This window comes from Staurois parvus, unplaced genomic scaffold, assembly GCF_062004578.1.
Source record: "Staurois parvus isolate SC_StPar_1 unplaced genomic scaffold, SC_StPar_1.0 ptg000022l, whole genome shotgun sequence".
NCBI lineage: Eukaryota > Metazoa > Chordata > Amphibia > Anura > Ranidae > Staurois > Staurois parvus.
In genome coordinates this window covers 702405-730153 of record NW_028317818.1, presented here as the reverse complement: position 1 = coordinate 730153, position 27749 = coordinate 702405, and the positions used below count along the sequence as shown (strand labels likewise).

Genomic DNA, 27749 nt, shown 5'->3' with positions numbered 1-27749 from the left:
TTCACAAGGATAACTTTACCTAATTTAATGAAACCGCTGAAGGAATATGGGGAGCTGTCTAACCTAAAAATTAATCCAGCTAAAACTGAGATCTTGAATATAAATCTTCCAAGAGGAGAGGCTTTACAAAAATTTCTTTCTCGTGGAAGGAAATAACTAAAATATTTGGGAATAAACTTAACTGTATCTTCAAAGAACCTATATAAAGCAAATTATATACCACTATTAAACAAAATTGAGGAAATTAGAAAATTAGGGATAGGTGGTATATCTTGGATAGGACGAATAAATCAGATTAAAAATGGTAATTGTTCCAAAAATTTTATATAAATTTCATATGATCCCAATAAAGCTGCCAGGAATATATTTTAGGACAATGAAGAAAATTATGATAAAGTTTTTAAGGGGAAATAGAAAACATAGAATAAGTTACAAAGTTTTAACTAGAGAGAGAATGGGGGATTGGGTGTTCCTGATTTTAAAAGATATGTGCTATCAATATTGAATTATATTTTTGATTGGACACAATGCACAGGGAAAAAGATGGAAAATATATAGAAAACACATTTGAGTCGGATAATATGGTTACCACCTCACTGTCGTAGATTGATAGTACAAGTATATTTACATGAATTGTTTGAAAACTTGGGACACAATACATAAACGGATGGGATGGGAATTTAACTCAATGTTGATGCCCATAGTAAACACAGATTACTTCCCTCCGGGGAATGAAAAAGTTGCAGGGAGATGGATAAAAAAGGATGCACAGTTGAGAGACATAATGAATGGCGAGGAAATTTGTCCCCTAGTGGAAATGAAAAGGAAGACTGAGTTGTTTGCTAGGGTGGATGAGTGGTGGTATTTGCAGATGAAACATTTTATAGAAAAGCTCCCTAGGCCCTTAAGGAAAAAAAAGTGGAACCCATTTGAGCATTTGTTTAGTACATGGGGTGATGGGAAACATGGAACTTAACTGAACAAAAATATATAAAATTCTCACTAGGTTGACAAACACGATCCCTGCTTATATGGAGAAATGGGGAAGAGAATTAGGATTAAAGAGGATAAGAAATAAAGATTTATAAATTAACACATGGTAATGTAAATATGAAAGATGTAGAGATGAATTACCGTATTTTTCGCTCCATAAGACGCACCTGACCATAAGACGCACCTAGGTTTTAGAGGCAGAAAACAGGAAAAAAAAATTCTGAACTAATGGACTGCAGACATAGTACAGGGGATGACCAGAGACTGCGGACACAGTACAGGGATGACCGCTGACCTTTGGGGAGGGGGGGGAGCGGGTACCTGAATTTGACAGATACCCGCTCCCACTTCCGCGGAGTTGTTCTTGCATCTTACCTGTTCCTCTATCCAGCCGCGCGCTGTCTTCCCGGCTTCTGTAATGGCGCTCGGCATGACAGCCGGGTGCCCAGTGCGCATGAACAAGAAGCACTTGCGCTTTGTGATTGGTCCAGCGACTTCTGGGATCTGTCTTGTGTCCCAGGTGCCGCCTTACCATTCACAAAAAGCACTGCTTCTTGCGCATGCGCACTTGGCACCCGATTGTCATGCCCACACTACAGAAGCCGGGAAGACCGCGCCGCTGGATAGAGGAACGGGTAAGATGAAAGAACAACTCCACGGAAGTGGGAGCGGGTACCTGTCAAATTCAGGTACCCGCTCCCCCTCCCTCCCAAAAGGTCAGCAGTCATCTCTATAAGGTCCCGCTGTAGAGCTGAGCGGCCGGCCCGGTATTCTGACACGGCGGCAGTGGAAATACCGGACCGGCCGCTCCATATTCGCTCCATAAGACACACTGACATTTCCCCCCCTTTTTTGGGGGGAAAAAAGTGCGTCTTATGGAGCGAAAAATACGGTAAATGTTTAGCGAGGTGGTATATGACACCAAATCTAGTACACAAACAAAACAGGGATAATTCACCCTTGTGTTGGCGGGGATGCGGGGTACAGGGCACGGTGGTTCATATTTGGTGGGAGTGTTATAAAATTCAGGAATATTGGAAGGAAATAATCCACCAGAGACAGGAAATAACTAGGAGAAAAATACCAAAGGATTAAAGGATATGTCTTTTACATGGAATAGAGTTAACGGTTGAAAAATACAAAAATGTGCGGTTATTGCATTATTTTAATGCAGCAAAAAGTTTGATTCCTAAATTCTGGAGGGAACAAGAAACGCCAAAGACAACGGATTGGATAAGAAAATAGATCAGATATGTAAAATGGAGGAACTACACCATATAGATTAGGATAAAATGGAGTGCTTTTGTGAGAAATGGGAGGAGTTTAAGAAGGTTAAGCTAATTGAAAGTATTTAAAAATAAATGAAAACCCTGGGACGCCCAAAAATAGGGGAAGGATGCAGAGGGGAGGGAGGGTGGGGGTGGGTGGGGAAGGGGAGGGAAGGCTGTAGCGACCGGGTTAGGGTGGGGGGGGGAAGGAAGTTTTTGTACTTGTGGTGATTATAGATTCATAGCTTTTTATTGATGGAATAGATTAAATGTAGAACCTAATAAAATATTAATAAAAAAGAAATGAGGCAGTCAGTACATCAGGATTGATATTATTTTTTTCAGATAAACCCCATAGTTTGTGGATGAAATAACATACACTGATTTGGGTTAGTTTCATCAAAAATGTAGCAGAATAAATCTTGGCCCAAATTTTTTATGAACAATTTATCTGCAAAATTTTGTCTTTATTAATTATATTATACCAATACATTACTGACACAAATCTACTATTAATAACATTTTATTTACTTCCCCCTTCCCATTCTCTTATTTTACAAATGCTGACTAATTAAGGTAACCTTTTCTTCCCATTCCTCCCTCTCCTTGTTCCCTTTTCCCTCTTATTCCATCAGTTCAGCAAATCTCCATGTAGTCTTAAATTCACACCTTTTTTTTTTTTCCACATTTTCATAAACTTCTCCACTATGGTATAGCTCTTCTTTCTTTATAAATAATACCCTCTTTGTCCAGCCTTTGACTTTAGGGGATTCCTGGACCTTCCAAAATTTAGGGATCAATCCTTTTGCTGTATTAATTAAATGAAATACAATCCTGTTTTTATTTTGTTTCACTGTGAAATTCCCACCATATATGTGCCAGTGTACCTTTTTTCCCACAACCTCTTCTGCAAAGTGAAGAGCTCTCTGGGTACTTATGAACTTTACTCTTATGAACTTTACTGGGCGTAGCATATTATCTTGTTGCTCCCTGTGCAATCCAAAATATTCTTTCTGTTGCTCATTCAATTGTTTCCAATTCATTTTCCCATTTCTCCATATAGCCTAATGTAGTTGGTTCGGATATTATGGTAAGTCTTGTACATACGGAACGTGCGATGTTTTTGTATCCCTTCTAAAACTAATAAAGTGCTCTAATGGGTGCAAATTTTCCACCCCTCTTATAGGCTGTGGAAGTGTTGCAACAAAATGTTTACGTTGATAATACAGCCATTCATCCATCAAAGAAAACATATCCTTTTTGTGTTTCAGCTCAGTGTCAAAGTGCTAGTGTTTTCTGCAAATATACGGTATTGTTGTGGAATCCAAATAATTAGTATGTGATTGTACTTCATAAAAACTTTTTTGCAATGATTGAAAAAAAATGAACTTTTTTTTTTTTCAGTCGCTAGGAGCGCTGCACTTTGTGAATGGCCCTGTAGTTAGTCTTCTGGGACCCATGACATGGGGGAGGGAGGAGGTAAACTTCTGATCGCCTAGGCGACTGCAGTGGGAGCGGGTACCTGTCAAATTTGGGTCCCGCTCCCCAAAGGTGCCAAACGTTAATGGGGAGCGGCGGACAAAGCATTACAGGTACTTTTATATAGTGTAGTCTATTTATGCAGCGCTCTGCATATATACAGTATATTGTACATTCACATCAGTACCTAACCCTCAAGGGGTGTACAATCTAAGGTTCCTAGCTCACATCCATACATACACATACTAGGGCCAATTTAGACAGGATCCAATTCACCTACCAACATGTCTTTGAAGTGTGGGAGGAAACCCACGCAGGCACAGCATGTTCTCCCTGTGTGGGTTTCCTCTGGGTACTCTGGAGTGTGGGAGGAAACCAAAGACATGCTGGTAGGTGAATTGGATCCTGTCTAAATTGGCCCTAGTATGTGTATATATGAATGTAAGTTAGGGACCTTATATTGTATGCCCCTTGCGGGTTAGGGACTGATGTGAATGTACAATATATTTGTAATTTGACAGCGCTATGAGTACCTGTAATAATGAAGTGGAGCTTCCACTTTCAGGTGGAGCTCCGCTTTAAGAACATTAAATATTGGTATTAGCCAGTGTATTCCAATTGGCAACAAATCTATAAGAGCGAAGGTTAAATCTGGCATAAAAAGCCTATAAAAAAGGGGGGAAAAGCCTTTAAAAAATGGACAAGGTCACTTTTTTGCATTCAAACACTAAAAGGAATAAATGCCATATAGACTGTGCAAAAATAGTGTAAACAATATAAACTTGATATCATTCATAATACACATCTGTAAACTGGTTTTCCTGTGCAGTCCCAATATGTGAAAAAAAAAAGCAAACGTGCTAGATTCTTGATTTTGAACTCTGAGCACAGTGGAGCACTTGTCACTTTAATACAGACTGGTGCCCCACATGGATTTACTCAGTCATCCCATGACCACCTATCTCTGGGATGGTCACTAGCGCTTTTGTTGAGACTATCCCAAGATTCCACGTATTATTGGTGAACGCTGTTCCTTCACATGTATTCCACAACGTTGCTAGTAGTAACTGATTGTGTCTTCACCGAATAAGGGTGTTGGTAATAAAAGTGATCCTTCTTGGGGGCTAGTTAATACCAGCACCTCTCCTTCACAGGCAATATTAGGTATTCAGCATAAAAATTAAAACTAAACACATTCCATAGTGTAAACTGCAAACCTTTAATAGTGGGGATAAATCATTTAAAATGCAACTCACAAAAGTGCCTATTACTTGGCACTGAGTGTGTTCAGCTTTGTTTGTAAATGGAAGAAAAAGATGGCCACCGCATTCCAGCGTGCATTCCAAAGGGTGGAAGTGACATCGGCGGAAGTTGCGTCATCAAACTGATGCATTTTGAATAGATAGTCAGGCAGTAGTTCTTAACAAATGGATCTAGCTTTTTGCCAATTATTTCATGAAATGGCTTAGTTACAGCAACTGAAGTGTACGAACTTTAAAAACAAAAAATTTATTATTTTCGCGTTCCAAAATCTTAGTCGTCAAAGGGCTAAGGGGATAAAATGGAGGAACACACGACACGCTGGCTATATTGGGACGTTTTACTTTTCGGATGAATATTTAACGTCTTTGGAACTAGCTCCTTGTGCGGTTGTTCCCTTCACTCCCATTTTTTTTCCCTCTTCTCTTCCCCCTCTGGAAACATGGCTGTCTAATTTACTACTCTAAAAATACTACCCAGTATGTACTGACTGCAAGGTACAACTGCTCTGAGGGCAGGGAATGGTGTCCCTTACTACAGGGAGTCATTGTCCCTGTAGTAATAGTGGTAATTTTATTTATTTTTTATGCATTTTTGCAGGTTTCTGAGATCAAGAATGAGAAACCATGTCATGCTATTATATTCTGTCACTTCAAAATAGAATAAAGAAATGTAAGAGCACAATTGGTAATAAACCCACATCTATTAACGTGTATTAATTGGAAGAAAGCGAGGTCAGAGCATACTGACCTCAAAGGATGGAGGACCTCTGTTTACAAGGAAGGGCTACAACCATTAAACTTGCACACCCTAGAGAACTCACTTGGGAGTGATATGGTAAATGATATAAACTTGGCCACTCATTCATGTAGAAGTGGTTTAACTTTAAACAGCATAGTGGGTAGGAATGTGGAATTCCAACTATCTGTCAGCAGGAAGTGTCAAAGCGTTAGATGGGCATCTTAACACCATATACAGGGATGTGGTCAATTTGTATTGACATAAACACATGCCCACACAGGTACTGGATGGACTGGTGTCTTTATTCAACCTTACGAACTATAGAAATTTTTTGCTCAAATGTTGGGAGCCTTTGGTTCAGTTGAGATGGTCTTACAATGTCTGTTGTGTATGAATATTAATATAATATATTTATAAACAATATAGGGTCTTGGATTAAAAATACAACTTCAGTCTTTGCAGATGACACCAAGCTGTGCAGTGGAATAACGTCCTTACAGGATGTCTTCAACTTACAAGCTGACCTCAATGCACGGTTTATTTGGGCAACTATGTGGCAAATGAGGTTTATTGATTAAATGTAAGGTTATGCAGGGGGGGGGGGGGGGGCTAAGAATATGCATGCGTCGTACAACTAGGGGTATCAATGGTGAAGGATCTGGGAGTTATGGTAGATCACAGCTTGGCATTGCATGCCATTAAGCTTGTGGTTTCTAAAGGGAGCAAAATCCTCGTCTATTAAGAGGTATAGACACCAGAGAGATGTATCATCTTTACCCCTGTACCAATCCTTAGTATGACCTCATCTTGTTCAGTTTTGGGCATCAATTCACAAACATTGGGGAAACATTGGGGAACTGGAGAGTGCAGAGAAGGGCAACCAAACTGATAAGAGGCATGGAGGAGCTCAGCTATGAGGAAAGCTATTTGGAGGAATTGAATTCTCTTGAGAAGAGATTAAGGTGGGATATGATCAACATGTCTTTTAAAAAAAAAAAAAAAAAAGTGGTTCGCATAGTGAACTCTGTGTAGAGCTATTCACCCTGAGGTCCAGAGGACAAGGGGGCACTCTTTATGTCTGGAGGAAAAGAGATTTAATCTCCAAACACGGAAAGGTTTCTTCAGTGAGTGCTGTGAAAATGTGGAATAGACTCCCTCAAGAGTTGGTTCTGGCCAGCTCAGTGGATTGCTTTAAAAAAAAAAATAAAAAGGCCTGGATTCTTTATTTGATATCCAGTATCTAACTGGATACTAACATTTTATAGGTAAAGGTGATCTATGGAACATCTGATTTGCCTCTCGGGGGATCAGGAAGAAATTTTTTTTTTTTTTTTTTTTGCCCCCTGCAGGAGCAAATTGGATCATGCTTTACTGGGTTATTTTGCCTTCCTCTGGATCAACTGTGGGTATAGGATTATAACTTTTTTTTATTTATTTATTTATTTTTTTCTTCGTTCTTGGAAATATTCCTGATTCCTTTGGTAGGAATGCACTCCTGCCACAGGAAAGACTCAGTGGCTACCCCTTTCCGATCAATGGTTGTGTGCTGACTCCTGAGACATTCCTTGCTGCTGGCCTACCAAATTCCTTGGACTTGAGTTTGAGGGGCAAAGTGCATGTGATTGGTTCAGCTACAGAGATCAGTGTGTTCCTGAGAGGCTGCAGGCACAGGAGCATATGCAGAAGTACAATTCACATTGAGCCTCCTTCAAAGCAGGGTGGTTGGACTAAGCTACTTGGTAAGAGCTCCTGGCGGCTGGAAAGGATGTACACCATGTGCAGCATCTGGATGGTAAGGGGCATACAGGGGCGGACTGACAACTCATGGGGCCCCCAGGCAATAGAGGATCATGGGGCCCCTGTGTCCTTGCCCACACTCAAAGCACACCCAAAAAGCCTATAAAAGGTACCAGGGGTATTTCATGGGGCCCCCTACTGACCCCGGGCCCTCGGGTGGTGACCAAGTGCTCAAATGGTCAGTCTGCCCCTGGGGGCATATCAATCTACACACCTGGTTTTTTCTGCAAGCACATGAGCAGCACTTGGGTCCACATCCAGGCATTTTCTAGTGTGAAGGTAAAGAATTGAACACAGGTTCACCCAGAGGCACAGCGTTCAGCAGAGCTGTATTAAACACCTCTACTCTCCTATGGACTGAAGGGCAGTGGCTGTGCTGCAATTGAAGACTAGTGGCGGTAAGTCCTGTCTTTGCAATTTGGGATGAGGGTCATGGAAGCAAGGTATCCTACAGAGTCTGCTGGCTGGGCATGGATATGGAAGCCAGGGCTGATAACATCAGCCTGACTTTTGTTTGTAGAATCATCTTCTACAAACAAGGTGGCCTAGGATGCTTTGGCTAAACTTCTCTCCTACAATTACCTCCCCATATTACTAGACGGCACTGTGCAAAACTTTTAGGCAAGTGTGAAAAAATGCTATATAAATTTAAGAACTCTTTTAGAAAGTGTTAATGGTTTATCAATGAACAAGATGGGAAAGTATATGGGGGGGGAGGGAGAAATCAAAATCAGTATTTGGTGTGACCACACTTTGCCTTCAGAACAGCATCAATTCATCTAGGGGGGTGTGTTATAATATATTGCCATGGCCAAACATATTGGCACCCCTGCATTTCTGTCAGATAATGCACCACTTTGCCCAGAAGATTGTTGCAATTACAAATGTTGAGGCATTCTCATGTTTTGGTATTGGTATGACAGTGGAGAAACCCTCAAGTCAATATTTGGTTGCATACCCCTTGGGGGGGGGGGGGAACTGAAATCGCTTCCTCCTAACCATCAATGATTTTCTTACACCTCTACTAGAATTTTGGACCTTTATTCACCAACTGCTCCAGGTCTCAGATTGGAAAGGTTCCTTTTCCCAACTACTGTTTTGAGATCTCTCCACAGGTGCTTTATGGGATTGAGATCTGGACTCATTGCTGGCCAGTTCAGTACTGAGAAACTTACAGAAAAATAACTAGGAGTGTATCCCTATGCATTCAAAGGGACTGTGCCGCAGATAATGTCATTTCTTTGAAGAGTCACAATATACTTTGATTTCTTACTAGCTATAGTACGTGCACCCTTGTGCAATTAAAGAGACTGTGCATCAGATAATGCTATTTTGTCTGAGAAGATATTGCATACTTCGAGTGCTTACAAGCTACCATCTGCACCCTTGTGTATTCAAAAAGACTATGCCTCAGATAATGCCAACATGTGTATTGAGAAGTTGTTGCCTACTCTGCTTAAGTCTCTTCATGCGCACCTTCATGTATCAAAGGGACTGTGCCTCTTCAACTAATGCCATTCCTTTGAGAAGTTATTGCATACTGTGTCTACTGGCTATACTTATCTTCAATTTTGAGGCAAATCCCAGTGCTAGTTCATCCACGGCCGCTACATATTACATCCCATCAAAGGAGTGCACTTTCCATCTAAAACCACCTCTAGAGCAGTTACACTCAGGAACATCCATCAATACACCAGCTTAGTTCTTGACCTGATCATGTATGAGGGAGGTTACAGTGGCCTGTTAGGATCTCGCCGGGATGGTGCCCTACAGCTTGGCACCTGAGGGTCATGGGCCTTTTTGTTTACATCCTCCTCTGGACTACATGTGGTCATACGTTTAGGATCAGTTGCTGTTGTGATCTTTATTCCTTGGTGTCTAGTGCATGAGGGGGATTTTGCTACCATTCCTGCATCCCTCCCTGTATTATACGAACACTTTTTGAGTATTCACAAATTCCCTATTCTGGTTCAGTCCACTTCTAGTTTTTTGTTTGTTTTTTTCTGTAAGCTTCTCATTGGCTTGGTGTCTAGGGACTCCCGGTATACGTATTTTCGTTTGATCGTATATATATTTTTAGTTACACTTCCTTTTTTTTTTTTTTTTTTTTTGAGGGTTCTTTTTTGGAAGTTTTTCCAGTTCCGTACTATCCAGCACTTGGTCTTTTAAACCATTTCTGGGTACTTTTTGATGTGTTCTTTAGATCACTGTCCTGTAAGACCCATGACCTGACAGACCCAACTTTTTGATACCGGGCCCTACATTGCACTCCAGAATTCTTCTGGTTGTCTTCAGATTTCAAGACATCCAGTGCCTGAAGTGGCAAAGCAACCCCAAAACATTTGTGAGCCTCCACTATGTTGACTGTAGGGATTGTATTTGTTTAAAGACCTAGTTGCTTTTTCTGAAAACAGTAGAATGATGGGCTTTACCAAAAAGCTGTAATTTTTGTTTAGTCTGTCCACAGCACATTGTCCAAAAAAAATTTTTGGCTTCCTCATGTAAGTGGGGTTTTTTTTTGTTTTTTTTTTTCTAGCAGTGGGGTCCTCCTTGGTCTCCTACCACAGCATCCCTTAATGTGAGCAGACAGTTTTACCCTTGGCCTGAAGGTTGGCATGAATTTGTCTGCAAGTTTCAAACAATCTTTCACTGCAATCTTTGATCAAATTTTCTTCACAACCAGGGAGATTGGCTACAGTGCCATGGGTTGTAGAAGCCTTGACAAAGTTGGACGCAGGAACATGAAGATCTTTGGAGATGGACTTGTAACCTTGAGATTGCTCATACTTTTCCATAATTTGTGCTCAAATCCTCAGACAATTCTTTGCTGTCTCTTCTCCATGCTCCATGTGGCACACAACTAGGGTTGAGTCAATTTTTAACCATTTTAACTGGTTGGCGGTGTGATTTCTATATTGGCAGCACCTGGTAATTGATATGAGTTTAATTACAGGAGCATCACAAATGTGGAATGCAATTATTTCTTACAATTTTGAGAAGGGGCCACTTTTTGTCCAGTTAATTTTTGGAGTTTTGGGTGGAATGTGTCTATTTTGGCTTTTTTTTTTTTTTCTCATTTTTTGTCGTACCAAAACAAACACAAGAAATAAGCATGAGAATGCCTAAACCTTTTGTAATTGCAACAATTTTCTGGGCAAAAAAGGTGTATTCTCTAACATGCAGGTGCACAGGTGCCAATATTTTTTGCCCATGACTTTAATAGTATGGCATTGAATCACATTCTTGATGACTTCCATCAGCAGAAACATGCAAAATGCATATAGACAAGAATGTAATCTACCATGAAACTCCACATTGATGTGATATAACTAAAGTCTAAAGGACGAAATACCCTTAGAAAAACTTCACTGCATTGTGGTGGAAATCTTGTAGGACAGAACTAACCTGTTCATACCTAGAAGGTAGTACAACCTATTGGCACAGTACCACAAGGGGGTAGGGGTGGTACAATGACCCCCTGTAGTGAGGGACACTATGGATGTAGGCTGCCTCAAATCAGTCTGTCCTAATGTAATCTCAGACACTGAGATCAGGGCATGGGGGCCAAACAATCACTTCAAGGACTTTTTTTTTTTCTTTACACTGAAGATAGTTTTTGATGACATTGGCTGCATGTTTGGTTTCGTTGTCCTGCTGCAGACTTAATTTGGGGCTAATTGCACATCTCCTTTGAAGGCATGGTTAAGCATCTGCCTGCTTTTCTAAGCAGTGAACACCATTGATCCTGACCAAATCTCCAACTAATTTGCAGAAATGCAGCCCAAATTTGCAAGGAGCCTCCACAGTGCTTCACGTCTGCATTCAGATGCTCACTGTATGGCTCTCCAGCCAGAACAGAATTTCTGCAGGCAACAGTGAAAAGACTTATCAATCATGCCATACCCTTAGCGAGGCATGTGATTGGCCCCAAATTTATTCTGCAGCAGGACAAAGTTCTTAATATTGGCTGTATATTTGGGGGTCAATCTTCAGTGTAAAGAACAAGTCTTGGAATTGATGGTTTGAACCCCACAGAGCCCTGATCTCATGGAGTCTGTCGGGGGATTATGTGAAGAGACAGAAGGATTTGAGGCAGCCTACATTCACAGAAGATTTTTCTCCCAAGATGTTGTATAAATAAAGTGCTCAGCCAAACTACAAAAAAATTCCAGCAAAGTGAGAAAATGTGTATGTATAAAGTGCCAATTATATTATGTTTTTCACACCTGCCTAAAACTTGTGCAGTACTGTAGCTCTTTAGAAAGGGAGGAGCTTGACAAAGTTGGGTGCGTGAGGAAGCAAAGCCAACTAGATGACCTGTTTTTGTCTGAAGGCATGAAAAGGTCTCTTGCATGCAGTGCATGCTGAAATAACATGTGCTGCGCTCCTATGTTTTTTCACTTTGTCTATTAAAGAAAACTGTGCTCAAACAGGGGATAATGGTTCCAATGTGTAAAATATCCAACTTTTAAAGGACAAGTGTCTGAAATCTCAGCAGAAAATAAACCACTTCCTTGGGTGAGCTGACCATTTCCTAGGAAGATATGAGGGCCCTCCACCAGACACCATACACACTTACACAATTAGAAGATCATGTCTATTTGGTAAGGTCATGGAGCACTTTGGTACAGAGATCCTGTGGAGGTCTCCTCCAAAATAACTCTGGTATGGCACACCTGGGACTGTGAATGTCTCTGTATAACCAGGCTCATATACAGTCAGCCATCAGATATACAAGAGAAATGGAGAGTTAAACATAGTGTGCTATCTTCATCTCTTCTGCAATCCATTAGTCAGATTTGAATCTTCGTGACAGTCTTTTTTTACGTTTTTTTCAATCACTGTAACACAATTATTTACCAGGTTGTTTTTTTTTTTTTTTTTTTTTTTTATTCTTTTGCAGCATCTTCAACATATTCCCTGCATAGTGTTCAAACACAATCAAGACCACTCTGTGGTAGATGGTCTTCAGTTTTTCAAACACTGTAGACCATTACGAAGATTCAAATCTGACTCCTCCATTGCAGAAGAGATGCAGATTTCACTGTTAAACTTTTTTTCTTTTGTGTATCTGGATGGATAACTGTAGTCCTCAGTTACATCCAAGAGGAGAACCTTCAATATTTTTCTATTCTTTTTTTTTTTTTTTTTTCTTGGGAGCAAAAAAGCTTTATTGGATATGATGGTCAATCTCCCTCCTTCAGTGAAAGCTTCTTTAGCTTGGTGGATGGATCCACTGAGGTTGAAAGAAGGCAAGCCTTGGGTTGAGTGGGATCCCGTAAAAGTGACCAGATGCCAGATTCTGGGGGAGGGGTGCCCACCAGTAGGGGGGAGGAATGGGCATATCTGTGCATTCAGGGGTCTTGTCCCTGGACTGAGATGGGCCTCCTCCAATTTCAAGTAACTCTCAGGAGTCCTTATGAGCTTCAAACAGGAGATGTGGGGATGAGAGGTATAGGGTCTCTCCAACAATGCAACTATCGCCTATATAAATTGCCAAGGCAACACCAGCTCCTTTTGAACTCCTAAGATTGTCTCAGGAGTTTTTACACTGGGCAGAGGACAGGGTATGCTCCATTTTTGCAATCCACATAAAGTACTCTTCAAGCATCAAGGAAGATCTTGAGTTGAAAGCCCATCCATTGAGAATGGTGAGCCAAACCATGAAAGTGTGTGTGCGTGCACTTGTGTGGTGGTTTTTTTTTTTTTTTTTTTTTTTTTTTTTTTTCCTTCTGTCAAACAGTCAGCATCCTGGGGCTTTGATTCCCTGGCCCAGGGCTGAGACTTCAGTTTGGCTTATGCCTTTCCCTTTCTAACCTTTATCCCTTGTGTGCTGCAGAAATTAAGTGTCAGTCCACTCCATGGTGGCTGAAGAAAGTGGTTCTCTACTCTAAAATGTCTGTCCTTACACTGAAGCAGCTTCCAAACAGACCAGATCTGTTGCTTCAGGGTCCAGTTTGTCATGCCAGAGTTTTTAGTAGACAGGCTTGTTCTTGAGCAACAACTTTTTTACAGAAGAGGGGTTGTTCAGAGTCATTGATGCACTCCTTTAAAGTAGATAACCAGGAAATTATGCAAAGGTTTTGTGTAGGCAGAGGCAAGTCACTCTCCCTTCTGTACCTTCAGTACTGGAGTTCCTCCAGGATGGAGTAGAAAAGGGGTGGCACTCGGCACCTTAAGAGTTCAAGCAATGGCTTGGTCCTTATTTTTGGGTTTTTCACAGGACACCCTATACTTCTCCACAGCTTCAACACAACACAAACTCTAAGCCAGTATTGGGTATGCATGCCTTTGCACTACCATTTCTCTCCAGGGTCCCTCAATCTTTGCATACCAGTCGATTGAATGTACAGTTGCATGTGGCACAAGATCTGTTCTAAGTCCAAAAACAGACCTGTCAGTTGCCTAAATGCATGCTTCACGAGCAGTTCACCAAGAGGGTCTCTCAGTTTAATAAACCTTCAAACTAGAGGCTAGAAACCCCTTCAAAGCTGCTATTGGTGAACTACAGCAGTACTAGATCAACTGATTAAGGACCCAGAACGGATCAAGGCTTAATGCTGTTTACATTGACAACCTTGCCACAGGCCTCAACTCTGCTGGGATAGACTTGAGCACAGCTTCAGCAGCTCACAAGCCATTGAAGATGCTTGATGCAAACCTTCCCAAAAATATCTGGCAAAGAGCTAATTTTCCAAAGTTTTTTTAAGCGCTCAGTGACTTTCTCTTGAAGAGATCATGTGCTCTCAAAGAAAAGGTGCCGCCAATGCTTTGGTGCATACACCCTCCGAAGCTAGACCAGAATGCTCTTTGACTCAAGTGTTCATTTATGTAGGCATTTTGCTCCAAGTCAAGCAAGCAAGTTATGGCCGACATTCAGTTAATGTTCCACTGTTTATCATTTTGAGAAACCAGACACTTCAAGTTCTGATGGTATCACAACTGTCAGCGATTTTAAGTCTCTCCTAGAAGTTGACAATTTTGCATCTGAATTTGTGGAAAACTACATAGACTGGCTCAAATATCTGCCTACAGTTGAAGAAGCAATTTGCTTTTCTCAAGCTCTATCAGCAGATCATAGGTGCGTTTTTTTTTTTTTTTTTTTTTTTTTTTTTTTCTCAGGCTCCTACAATCCTCTTTGTGCCTGTATCCCCATAGGGCTCTTACAAAGCTAGAGAGAATGAACTAAGAGCACGCCAATCGGCATGCTTGCAACTCATTCAGACTAAGTGTGTGCCATGGTGGCAGTTGGGACTTGTAGTTCATTCACAGAACTTTCGGAAGCAGAGGTCATACACAGGCAAGCCAGAGCAACCTTGAGCATAGTCAAACAGCCAAGGTCCTACAAATGAATCAGATGGAGATGGCAGAATAGTAGGACAACAGGCTGGAGACCTACAGTTGGGTAGGAGAGGCAGGGTTCTTTAGCGCTAGCCAGGAGTCGGGTAGCAGGAAGGTCCAGAGATGAGCTGGGTCCATAATGGGAGGTCCATAGAATATAGGATACAGAGGAACAAGGGGTATTGGTAGCTGAAGATCATCCATAAAACTCAGTGCAGCCATTGTGCTTATATAGGGCGTTTGGTGCCAGTTCTGGCAGCAGGTGTAAGTGAACATGTGCCAGTGCTAACACACGTGCGCATACATGCATTTCTCTGCAAATTGCACAACATGTATAATATTTGCAACTATGCCAGGTCATTTTCTTGGCACATGCACTTTTTTTTTTTTTTTGTGTTCTGTCTTCTCAGCACATGCTCACATTTTGTTCTGAATAGCTTCCTGACTGTTTTCCCCGTGTGGCACTAAAGGAAAGTTTGGTCTTGTCAATATTGCCCCAAAAGAGTCAAGTATAGCATTAGAGGTTTTCTAGACTCGGGCACTTGTAATCTCTTCCAAACTGGACTTTGCAGCCCTTCAATTCTAAAGCATGCTGGTTTTAGAATGGGGCTGAAGCGCATCTATTGTAAATAAGTCTATTTGGGGTATTTTTAGAAAAAGTACTCTACATCATGAAAGGGGCAAAGTAGTGTCTCTACACCTGTAGCAGACACTGTAGCAATCCTGAGGAGCAGTGGAGGCCACCCTCTATAATCTGAGTGCAAAGTCTGGAGTTGGTCATTAAGTTTACTGACAGTAATGCAGTGGTTTTTTTTTTTCCCTTTTAGTACCTCCTAAGCCACTGCGGACTAGTTAAAGGGACATGGCCTAATTCCAAAACAAAAACTGAAATGCATTTTACCTTTCAGGGTCCTCCACTATCTTTGGAAGAGATAATTAAAAGTATTCATTCTGGAGATTCAGAGCTTGAGCTGAAGTGCACGCAAGCTACTAGGTAAGTGTTGAAAGGGTTGCTGAAAAGGCCTTTTTTTTTTTTTTTTTTTTTTTTTTTTTTTTTGGGGGGGGGGAGTATATAAAAATTTAGTTTGTCAGGACTAGTAGCAGTTGGTCGTCAGTTTGGCAGGTTTTTTTTTCCTTGACAATGTGTGGTGTGGGTGATGGATATTGAAGCCGATCATTTGATGGTTTGAATCTCGGCCAGTTTAGCAGGAGGAGACTTTAACAATCTATGGTCTGGCTGATTGTACTCAATTTAACAGAATGGCTTGGGTACAGATTTTCTCATGTGAAATTTTTTTTTATTGAATTGTTTTTATATTCATGCTAGCAATAGTGTGTTCTCCCAGCAGGGACGGCTTCCCCCCCACCAACCAGGAGAACACAATACCTTTTGTGGGAGGGATTCCACTATCTGACTGTGTTGCAGGAAAGAAAAAGGCATAGTCTATGGCCTGCTTAAGAGGGATAAAAATTAGTGCTAGAAGAATGTCTGTCTAGTGTCTAACTTCATATTTCGACTTGCAGGAAAATGTTGTCTCGTGAGCGGAATCCTCCCCTAAATGATATAATTGAGGCTGGACTTATACCAAAGCTGGTGGAGTTCCTGAGTTATCATGATAACAGCGTCTTGCAGTTTGAAGCAGCTTGGGCTCTTACTAATATTGCATCTGGCACCTCAGACCAGACTAAAGCTGTGGTAGATGCGAATGCTATTCCATCCTTTATATCTCTGATCTCATCCCCACATGCGCAAATAAGTGAACAAGCAGTTTGGGCACTTGGGAACATTGCTGGTAAGTTTACCACTCCTTGCCTTCCCGGAAGGCTCTGGAAATCTATTTTGGTGTAGTGGTGTGCCTTCTCTTTGATTGCAGAACTAGATTTTGGTTTTAAATGTTTTTTTTTTTTTTTTTTCCATACATTATGAACTCACTTTACACAGCACAATGTAAATGGCAAGTACCCAAATGTATTGGAAAAGGGCTATTTTTTTTTCCTGTAAGATGAGGATTGCTATTAAAGCGATCGTTTAAAAAAAACTATGGTGATTTGTGCTGTTCCTCAGTAATGCTTGGGATAGTGTATTTGCTGGCTGCATTCCAATCAAACTTATAGAAAACCCAGCGCTTCCCAAACTGTCAAGTAGTAGCAATTCAATAAATCTCTTCACAATCCAATCTAGCCTCTGTAGTCTTTACTTCCCATAGGAAGATTCTCATGATTGCAGCACTCTCCCTCTGTACTACAACAGAGTGTAGATATATTATCACACTGCTTTTTCCACAGTGCAGCTTCAAGATATAATCAAAAAAACTGTCCTCTTAATAGTACAAATGCATACACATGTCCATACATATATCTTTATACATACCCATAAGCAAATGTATGTGAATGCATTACCCGATACAAAGTATTCAGCTGATTAGAGTGCATACTGAAGGAAGGCACAATGCAATGGCTCTCAATACTTTATTGACAAAATAATCAAAACTTAACACAAGACCTGGTAGATCTTTCTATGGACATACAGTGAGGTGCAAATGTTTCAGACAGGTTTGAAAATATGCTGTGAATTAAGCGCTTTCCAAAATAGAAGTGTTTAATAGTTTATGGTGTGTTGGTTTTTGTTTTTGTTTTGTTCTCATTTTGTTAATTTTTATTTTTAACAGAAGAGAAATGCAAATAAAATCCATATTTTGTGTGACTACCCTTTGCCTTCAAAACTGCATCATTTCTTCCAGGTACACTTGCTTGCAGTTTTTTGAAGGAACTCAGCAGGTTGTTCAAACATCTTGGAGAACTAACCCCAGATCTTCTGTGGATGTAGGTTGCCTCAAATCCTTCTGCCTCCATGTAGTCCCAGATACTCTGTTGAGATCAGGGCTCAGTGGGGGCTAAACCATCCCTTTTTAGCACTCCTTTACGCTGAAGATGGTTCTTAATGATATTGATTGTATGTTTTGGGGTCATTGTCCTGCTGAAGAATAAAATTGGGGCCAATCGCACGCCTCCCTTATGGTATGGCATGTTAGACAATTATCTGCCTGTATTTTTCAGCATTGAGGTCACCACCATTGATTAGGCAACATTGAAGACTGTAGATGCAGTGGTTGGCCAAGGAAACTTGAGGCAGCAGAAGACACATGCTTCCTTTCAACAGCGAAGATGTCCAGCAGTACCATCAGCACAAACCAGTAAGGCCCAGATTTACCCATTTACTGTCTGGAGAAGTCTGGATAGAAGTGGTCTTCATAGAAGAATCCTGGCCAGAAAGCTATACTGCCAATGTGGGAACAAGGCTAAGTGACCCAACTATACATAAAAACATAGGAACTGGCAGCAGGTTCTCTGAACTCAGTCAAATTAGAAATACTTGGCTGAGCTGGAGGCAGCTTGTTCACAAAGGGTGGAGAGTGTTACAATAAGTGTCTCATTGCAGGCAACAGTGAAGCATGGTGGAGGTTCCTTGCAATTGTGGGGCAGCTTGGGGATCCTTCGCCATGCCATACCATCATGGAGATGTGTGATTGGTCCCAGATTTATTGTGCAGCAGGACCCTAAAACATATAGCCAATGTCATTGAAGTGGAACTTCACAAAAGGAAGTTCCGTTTGTCTGCAGCACCCCCATCCTCTAAGAATTGTAATGTTTTGCGGGGGGGAGTGGGTACCGGTTTTGACAGGTACCTGCTCCCACTTCCGGTCAGATCACCTCCACGATCTGAGCAGAAGTTCATCAACGGCCTTTCCTCGCAGCCTTTTGGGATGCATCACAGGTCCCAGGAGACTGGGGGACCATTCACAAAGCTCTGCGGGAAAGATGTGAAGCTGCAAAGCTGGGGTGTGGACCTGAAGCCTATTGAAGAATTGGCTTGGGTGAAGACAGTGCTGAATCCCTGGACAGGCAAGTATCCATATGTCAGCAGCTACCGTGTATTTTGGGGTGGGAGATTGGAGAACAGCTTTAAGAACAAGGAGTCCTAGACAGAGCCCTGATTTCAACATAGTCTGTCTGGAATTACATGAAGAGACAGAAGGATTTGAGAGAGCCTATGTCCACAGAAGAGCTGGTTAGCTCTTCAAGATGCCTGGAACAGCCTACCTGCTGAGTGCCTTCCAAAATTGTGTGCAAGTGTACCTAGAAGAAATGTGGTTTTTGAAGGCAAAAAGCAATCTTGAAAAAAAGATTTCGGTTTCTCTCTTTTGTTTACTTTTATACTCATTTTTGTTGTGGAAAAATAAACTTACCACTATTTCTGAAAGCTTTCTTTACAGAATAAAAACTGATATGCACCAATTTTAACACTGCAACCCACACTGTATCTGATTAAGACCCTGGGGTTATGTAGCAGTCATATAACTCTAATGGCAGTGACCACCAGTAGGAATATCTTGTTATGCATAAAGAGAAGTATTTTCTTATACCTACAACAGACTAGAACCTGGCTTCCATTTTTGTCTAGGTCCCAGGTTTGTTGAAAGCATTTCTTGTATAAAACCTGCAAACATGGTTTGCAGAGAAAAAAACCCCCATTGCAATGCTATTACTGGTACAATAAAAATCTAGAATTTGGGTTTTTTTTTTTTTTCCCCAGTCCTCTTCCAGGATGGCACACCTGAGAAATTACTAGCTCCACCTGAGAGGAAACACAATCAAAAAGACAGCGTTTAAATTCCCCACTCTTACCCTCATTGTTTTTCCTGTGCAGCAGAACCTTTGTTTTATTACCTTTAAGGCTGGGAAAACAGGGTAAGGGTGTTCTGGTGCTTTGGGGACCGGAACCCTTCGTTGTGGGGGGGTGGGATAAATTTGGGACCTTCCTGTTTACTGAGTAAGAACTGGAGGAGGCAGATGTTTTGGATCAAAGTTCCTTAAAGGGGGAGTACTTTTGAGGCTAGTGAGGAATCCAGACCAGGTAGAGACCCATTTTCGGTAGAGAATATGGAGGGTCTCCTGAGGGCCATCTATACCTCTGAAGACATCCCACATCCTTCAACTCAGGCGTCAGCCCTCAGTCTAGGGTGTTGCCCATGCATCAAACCCTCAGGGATATTTGACAGAATGGAAGGACCCTGAAAGGTTCTAAAACCCAAAACCTGGAAACTGCAATAGCCTTTTGAAGAGAAGTTCTTCATAATTCCAAAATCGGATGCTTTTATCACAAGCATCTAAAAAGTCAGACCTGTCCTTTGAGGACGCGGGTAACATTGGAGAGCAGATGAGGACCGTAGGTCTGAGACAGTTACATAGAGCCTGGGACACCAATGCAACCACAATGGCCCCATCATAGCATGTGGATGCATAATGATAAACAATGTCTTGTGGGGTACCAAGAAAAAGGGGGAGACTCAGAAAGGTGTTGGTTTCTTGAAGAGGTAAGTAAGGCAGTCGCCTACTTGGCAGATGCTGAGTCAGTCAGTTCTTCAGCTAGGAGGGCAGTTTTGGGTCAGAGCTTGGGAAGGGGATCAGACTTCCAGATCCCAACTTTGTGGCCTGGCCTTTGAGGTCTCCTTGCTGTTTTGGTTCAGGGTTGGACCTGGTGTTATCCAGGTCGGCTGAGGGGGGAAAGGCTCCCTGTCGGGACTAAAAGATAGGGGGAAGAAGTGTGGTGGTTTTTTGTTTTTTTTTTTTTTTGTTTTTTTTTTCCTCCTCCCCCCAATCAGAGCCAACAGACCCAGGAAGGACCTGACCATGAAATTGGTTAACAAGGGCAGACAAAAGGGACTTCCCTTTTTTGCTGGCCCAAAACCCACCAGTAAGGACACCCAAATGACCATCTCGGGGTGTGAGAGAGGCTGCCCAGGTTCCTCCCGCAGTGGAGGAAGATTTCAGAGAGCCTGTACATCCTGCAACTAAGGGAGGGGTATTGGTGTTTGCCTAGCCCCCCCCCCCACCCCTCAAACTCAAAGCTGGGGGTCTCCTGGGACTGGTCAGGGCTAGCAGCGCAAGAGGTAATTGTCCCAGTGGAGCAGCTGTCTCACATTTTTGTGGTCCCAAAACACGCTGGAAAATTATCCTTTATCCTAAACCTATGAAGGTTAAACAGGTTCCTGCGGACAAAAAGGTCCGTATGGAAAGTATCTACAGTGTATACAAACACCTGCTCAAGTGTGTCTTTATGGCCACTGTGGACCTCCAGGGATGCCTACCTCCACATTCCCTGTTTCTGTGGAACACCGTTCCGCATTGTTTGCCATCCTCACAAGACTAGGTCAAACATTGGCAGTTTTGGGCTGGCAGCCAGTCCGAGAAGATTTACCAAAGCCCTTGCTGAGGTGGTTGTTCACCTTCACCTCCATACCTAAACTACTTGTTTATCTACAGCCACTCACATAAATTCTCAAGAGACTTAAAAAGGGTGATTTACACCCTGGGATGGATTGTCAATCGGGAGAAGTCCTCATTAACTGCATCCCAGACAAAGGTGTTCTTAGGTGATGTCCTGGACTTGAGTCCAGAGGCTCTTCTTACCCCAAGGAAAGACAGACTGTAGTGGGAGTGGTCTCTGGGTTGGTAAGATTATCAGTGTGTTCTAGGAGGCAATTTGTGAGTCCTAGGACTCATGACAGCCTGTATCCTGGCTGTTGAGTGGGTGAAATTTTACATTGCAGGGAACTTAATTTTCCCTGCTTTCCTCTTGGGACAGGAAGAGGGAGACACTGTACGGAAGAGTTTTGATTTTCATAGTGTAAGGACTTTGCTGAGATGGTGGCTAAGGTTGGACAATCTGGTGGGAGACCTTGGGTGCAGTGGGACCCAGTCAGGGTGACTGACGCCAGAGCTTGGGGCTGGGGGACCCACATAGTGGACCAGCAAGCCCAGGACTCATGGGAGCCACTCCTAAGGGAGACTTCCAATTACAGGGAGCTTCTTGCCATGGGTCAGGCTTTGAAGACCTTCGAGGACAGGATTTTGGGAAATTTAAGTCCAGGTTCTGTCAGACAATGTCAATGGTGGAATACCTGAATCATGGGGGCACCAGATCCTGGAAGCTCTTGGACCTTGCCCAGGAGGTTCTGGAATGGGCAGAGAACGGGGTCCTGTCTGTGTTGGCGGTCCACATAAAGGGGTTTACCAACACAGAAGCAAATTCTCAGCTGACAGTTGATCTGTCAGGGGGAGTGGGAACTAAACGCCAAGGTCTTCTTCCTTTTTTTTTTTTTTTGTTTTTCTTTTTTTAGCTAACTTAAGTTCTTGGCAACCCGAAAATAGACCTTTTTGCCTGCAGGAGAAACAGGTGTTTTTCTCTGACCCTGGAACAGGGGTCAGGGCGGGTGGACGCTTTGTCCCAAGACTGGGACTTTGGTCTGGCATATGCATTTTTTTCCCCCCTCCTAGAGTACTGCAGAAGTTGAGCCGGTCAAGCGATTGCTTGATTTTGCTGGCCCTATAGTGGCCAAGATGAGCCTGGTTTGTCACCTTTTTAAAGAGGTGGTCGGTGTCTGCCCTACAACGTCTTCCAGTCAGGTGGGATCTACTCTTGCAGGGGCCAGTCCTATACCAGAATCTGGAACTTTTTTGCCTGGCTCTTGAGAGGGAGATCCTTAAAGAGGGTGCTCTGAGAAGGTGATTGAGACTCTGCTTTTCAGTAAGAAGCTTGTAGCTAGAAAGATGTATGCAAAGGTTCTCTTTCAAGCAACCTGGCAAGTGAGGTTTTAATGCTGTACCAAAATAATCCTAAAAGATGTAAACCCAATTTCTTCTATAATCTTGAACATCTACTAGGGGTCTCATAGGTTACAGCTCATCTATAAAATGGTCAATGCCCTATCCTCTAAATTAAAATCTGTATTGAACCTTATTGCACATAAGCCCCACTCTAGTAATTTTGGACAACTTTGGTACTGATTAGTAGGTATGCTGAGCAGAAAATGTATATCAACCCTTGGAGGTAAATAAAATGTATTAAAGGAATCAAATATAGAGGTAACGTTGGCAGTATTAGCTGCATATTCAATGAGTCCTTGTAAAATAACTGGGATCTTGTTTACCCTGAACATTACAAGCCGTACAATTTACACTATTTACTGGTGCATCTTTTTACCCAATCTTCCACAAATTGCTGTTTAAAAAAAAAAAAAAACTAAACTCAATGTTGACTGTGTGCGACTGTTTTAGCACACAAAAACACATTAAATGGTGTATACACACCATCTCTAATCTTCAGTTACCATAAAAAGCTCTGGGCCCTGGAACCAGGGCACAGTGCTTCTCAGGTAGGGGACTCCAGTTCTTACACCTGGCTTTAAGGCCACAGGCATGTGATTAAAGGTGTGAGGTCTCAGCCTGTGAGGATGCTGGAGCATAGGTGTGTGGGGGTTTTTGTGTTTTTTGTGTTTTTTTTAGTGCCTTTACAAACTGTAGTGAAGTGTAATGAGTGGATCTCCACTGCTGTGACATTACAAATCCCAGCATCTATGGCAGTGTAGTTGTGAATCAGTTGTCTGACACTGTAGTATAGTGTAATGCTGACAAACTTTGGTATTTGATTTAAAAACCATGTAAATTTTCTTTCCAGGTGATGGTCCAATCTACAGAGACATACTGATCAGCTGTAATGTGGTTTCACCACTTTTAGCATTGGTAACACCACAGACACCGGTACATAATTTTCTTGCTTTTTTTTCAACTTTTTTGAAAGCTTCTATTGTATTGCTGTTGGTGAGCTCTAGTAGTTGGTGAATGTTTGCCTTGGTAGCCAGACTGACTTGGCATTCTCTCTAAACAAAATGTAATTTGGTTTTTTGAACTTATCGCATTGGCTGCCAAAATGGTCTTTGCTTTCTGAGCGGTCAGTGGACGTGCTTGCCAAATGGGCTGGCTGCAGATCTCACTGACCATTTTATAGCAATAGCAATTTTGTATAATTTTGATATTTGCTTATTTAACACTTGGAAGGGCCAAATATTGCTGCTACCTTACTAGCAGTTGAAAAAAATCAATTCATAAAGTTAAATTGCTACATTTATAATGACCTATAATGTTGCTGCTGCTGGAACTGCTGTCTGACATGGCATGGCCCATAAGGATGGAGAGTTTCATTTCTGTCTGCACAGTACTGTACTTTCCAGTAAAAGCAATTGGGCAGGCTTTAGATGTCATTGTGAGTTGCCAAAAACGTGTACAAAGAAATTGCAGATCGTTTTCTCTTGGTAAGTACATCATAGCTGCAACAGAATCCTATGCATTTCACAATGGAAGTGCTCAGCTAGCCAATATTCCATGATATTGGTAATGGGCATTAATCTTTCATATCCTCCTTTTTTATCAGCTTGCATCTCGATATAGGTTGAGGGGAATTTACGAAAGGTTAAGTTTAAATTTTAAAGGGGTCTAGAGATTTTAGGACTTGACATATAAAATTGCAGAATTTTTGTACTGGGCATTTTGAAACTTTAAACTGTTAATTTCCTTCACTTATATGCTATATAAAATCACGGTTTATAGGAAAATGATTGAATTCAGCCCAAAAGTTCCTGCTTCATGCCAAGCTGATCTATGCATTAAATTCCTTTTTGTTTTAAACATGCAATTATGCAGATTTTTTTTTTGTATATTTTTTTAGATTGGTTTTCTCCGGAACATTACATGGACCCTGTCGAACCTTTGTCGCAATAAAAACCCCTACCCACCCATTAAGGCTGTTAAGCAAATGTTGCCAGTGCTAACACAGCTTCTCTACCATGAGGACAAAGATCTCTTGTCTGATACATGTTGGGCAATGTCCTATCTCACAGATGGTGCAAATGATAGGATTGATGTTGTTGTGTCAGCAGGAGTTGTAGACCAAATAGTGAAACTAATGCACAGCCAAGAACTTAACATACTGGTAAGTAATCTTTAGACCCTAGCCAGGACTGTTTACATATGCCACTAGTTCTGATGGCCACAAACTGCTTTTGTGTTTTTCTGTTTAGTACAGTGTAGTGAAGTGCAAATTTCATGGCAGATGACTGATTAAAAACTTTGTTCTTGGGTGTCTGAAAATTATATTTCAATATCAATGTTAAAGTGGAAATAAAGGCACTAAATAGCACTATACAACTGCCCAATGTATGCATTTGGCTGTACAACAGTACCCTAAAAATCTGCCAGAATGTAAAATTTTTGCTGAAAAGCCATCTGAGTGAGTGTTTGGATGTTATTGCAGCAATTTTGTACTGAAGATTAAGTATAAACATGTGGCATCTATGTATATTGTAAGTGCCTTGATTTACTAGAATTGAATGCAGCAAAGGAACACATCCTGAGTCCTGCCAGGTCTAGTAAAGGCGATGGCCTCCCATGTGGCTTTTTAAGCAGTTGTGGCTTGTATGGCTGCATAATCTAGTACCCTATTTTATTTTAATTGTGTGGCTCAATCTGGCTAGTGACTTTTTTTTTTTTTTTTTTCCCTTTTGTGGTACCCCTTTTTGAAAGTTAAAGAAAACTGATTATGCCCTAGTGGAGTACAGATTGGCAGATAAAAACATTTTAGGAAAAACATTTTAAGTTTCATTTCACTAAAACAGTTGAGAACCTTTGATCAGTGACCCAGGTAGAATGGCCTGTGTGTGGTAAAAGGACTAATAGAGAAGTGGCTGGAGCGGATATCCTGCTGACTGCTCCGCATGATCCCAGCGCTTCAAGGGCGAACTTTATCGGCCCCAGGTCACCTGCACCCAAGGCACACTCGAGCCCCTGGCTAAGACGGTGGGGGCTCTCTCCATGCCCACCCGACCGGCCGGAAGGTCCGTGGGCGGACCCCGCACTGCATTTAAAGCTGGCAGGGGAGGCAAGATGGCTCTAAGCTCCAAGGCCTCTTCTGCTACTGCAGGATCACAGTGGTGCTCGCAAGGGACTGCACCTTCTCCATCTGACCCAGGATGACCGCTCCTCTGCAGCCATGGCTCATGTAAGTGATTCTTCTGCACCTCCTGGCTCTTTCTAGTCCTCCCAGGTCTCCCTCGCAGGCTGCAAGCCTCTCTCCGGGCCATGATTCCCAATCTTCCTACCTACAAGACAGGGAAATGGTGGATATTTTTATTAGTCAAACAAGCAGCCACAATGCCGCATATGATGATCTAGAGGCCTCTCTTGCCCTTCCTCCTGCACCTCCACATTATTCCGGGGATTCCATACTTATTGCACGTTTTGCTGATTTTATTGCAGTGGGAATTTGATAAAGCTACCACTAAATTGGCCTCAATTGGGTGATCGCCTCAAGAAAATTGAATCTCTAAAGTTGATAGTCCAGAGTGTCTCAAAAATCTATCATGATTGCCGACTTACAGGATCGTTTAAATGAGACTTACAATAAAATAGATGATCTGGAGACGTGTGCCAAGCGGGGCAATTTCAGAATTAGAGGGCTCCCTGAAAGGGTAAATTATATTGAACCCATTGCCCACTCCATCCATGCAGCGGTTCCGACGATGACATTCATTTGCAAATAGATCAAATCGACAGGGCTTTGTGGCCGGACGACCCTCCTCGGGACAAAATAGTGAAGCCTCATTTTTTCAGGGTCTGTCAGTGATGTTATGCTAGGGAACATCCAGATCTAGAAATTGATGGATACCAGATTAGTCTTTGCAGACATCTCTCAGGCTACATCCAAAACAGAAGGGCCTTCAAACCACTACTCTCACCGTTGATCCAGAGGGATATTCACTATTGATGGAACTATCTGTTTCGTCTGCAATTTCTTTATAATGGCAAATCTTACTCCTTCTCTACGTTCTCTGAGGGGGAAAGAATTCTGTTGAATTTGGGTTTTATCTTGGTCCCTCTTCCCTGAACCTGCCTAAACCTAAGGGCCCCCCCCACACACACACACTAGCACCTCTGTGGTCTCCAGCCTCCAGGAAGAAATCCGCTGCAGTAACGCCACACCAGGTGCCTTAAAGATTTGGTTTATTAATGTTTAAATTCTACCGGAGGCCTCTCAGTGGCCCCACTGTGGGGAATTGGCCTCTGTGCGCAAACTGGTTTATGATTCTTGTTTATATATTTTGGTAAAAAGCTCTGGTGGCTTTAAAAGTTTTGGGGATGTTGCATGTGGACTCTGGGGTGTCGGGAAAAGTCTATGCACGCTCCCTAGTTAAGACTCTCCCCATTGTTTGACATTGTGGAGACTTTCGGTCCTTGACCTAGGATATTGGTATTTTTGTTATTACGTTGCATATTGTTAATCAATCTTCTGTTGGATGCGGACCTTTCTTTGGCCTTGGCATCCTTGGTTCCTTTATAATGTTTTTTTTTTCCCCTATTTCCTAACTTTTTTTACTTGTCTGAGGGTCAGCCTGGAAATTTTTGTCCTGCCTCGGGATAATTGACTCTGTGGATGGGTGAGTTTGATAGTGACCTCGCCACTTGCTTCCCATCTCTACCCAAAAACTAATGTTCTGCCATGATCCAATTTTGCCGTCTCATAAAGTCCAAGGGTTGGGCTCCCTTTCTAAGCGACTCAAAATATTCTCCCGTTAGAAGTCTCTGGGATCACATATAGTGGCCTACAGGAAATTCATTTTGCCCCTTCCTTTACTCCCAGATATAATCATAGGGATTTTCTGACTTTTTTTTTTTTTGCCAATACCTATAAAGCAGAGTGCCACCCCTCTCCTCCTTTTTTTTTTTTTTTTTTTTTTTTCTCAAACTCTATCATTTACTGAAACTCAAGTTCTAAGGGATAGGGAGGGATGATACCTTCTGGTAAAGGGTCATTTTAGGTGGTAATATGGGGTCTTATTTACTATGCCCTCAATATGAACCAGGTGGCCTTTTTTTTTCCATTCTCTTTTAAAGTCTGTTTTAAAGAACTAGAGGGCGATGTGATTTTAGCAGGGGACTCCAATCTGGCTTTAAACCATATACTCGCTAAATCCCATG

At 41.9% G+C, this 27749-nt stretch overlaps 1 protein-coding gene across 3 annotated transcripts in view; it reads left to right on the top strand.

Annotated features, from left to right (window-relative positions):
• Positions 1 to 27749, top strand: part of KPNA7 (karyopherin subunit alpha 7) — a 132374-nt gene that overhangs the window by 64495 nt on the left and 40130 nt on the right. For all 3 annotated transcript variants that reach the window (XM_089691486.1, XM_089691469.1, XM_089691478.1), the window contains exons 4-7: positions 15788 to 15873; positions 16404 to 16672; positions 23398 to 23480; positions 24445 to 24708. In XM_089691486.1, coding sequence (XP_089547612.1) covers positions 15788 to 15873; positions 16404 to 16672; positions 23398 to 23480; positions 24445 to 24708 — 702 coding nt within the window. The remainder of the gene's footprint in view (positions 1 to 15787; positions 15874 to 16403; positions 16673 to 23397; positions 23481 to 24444; positions 24709 to 27749) is intronic.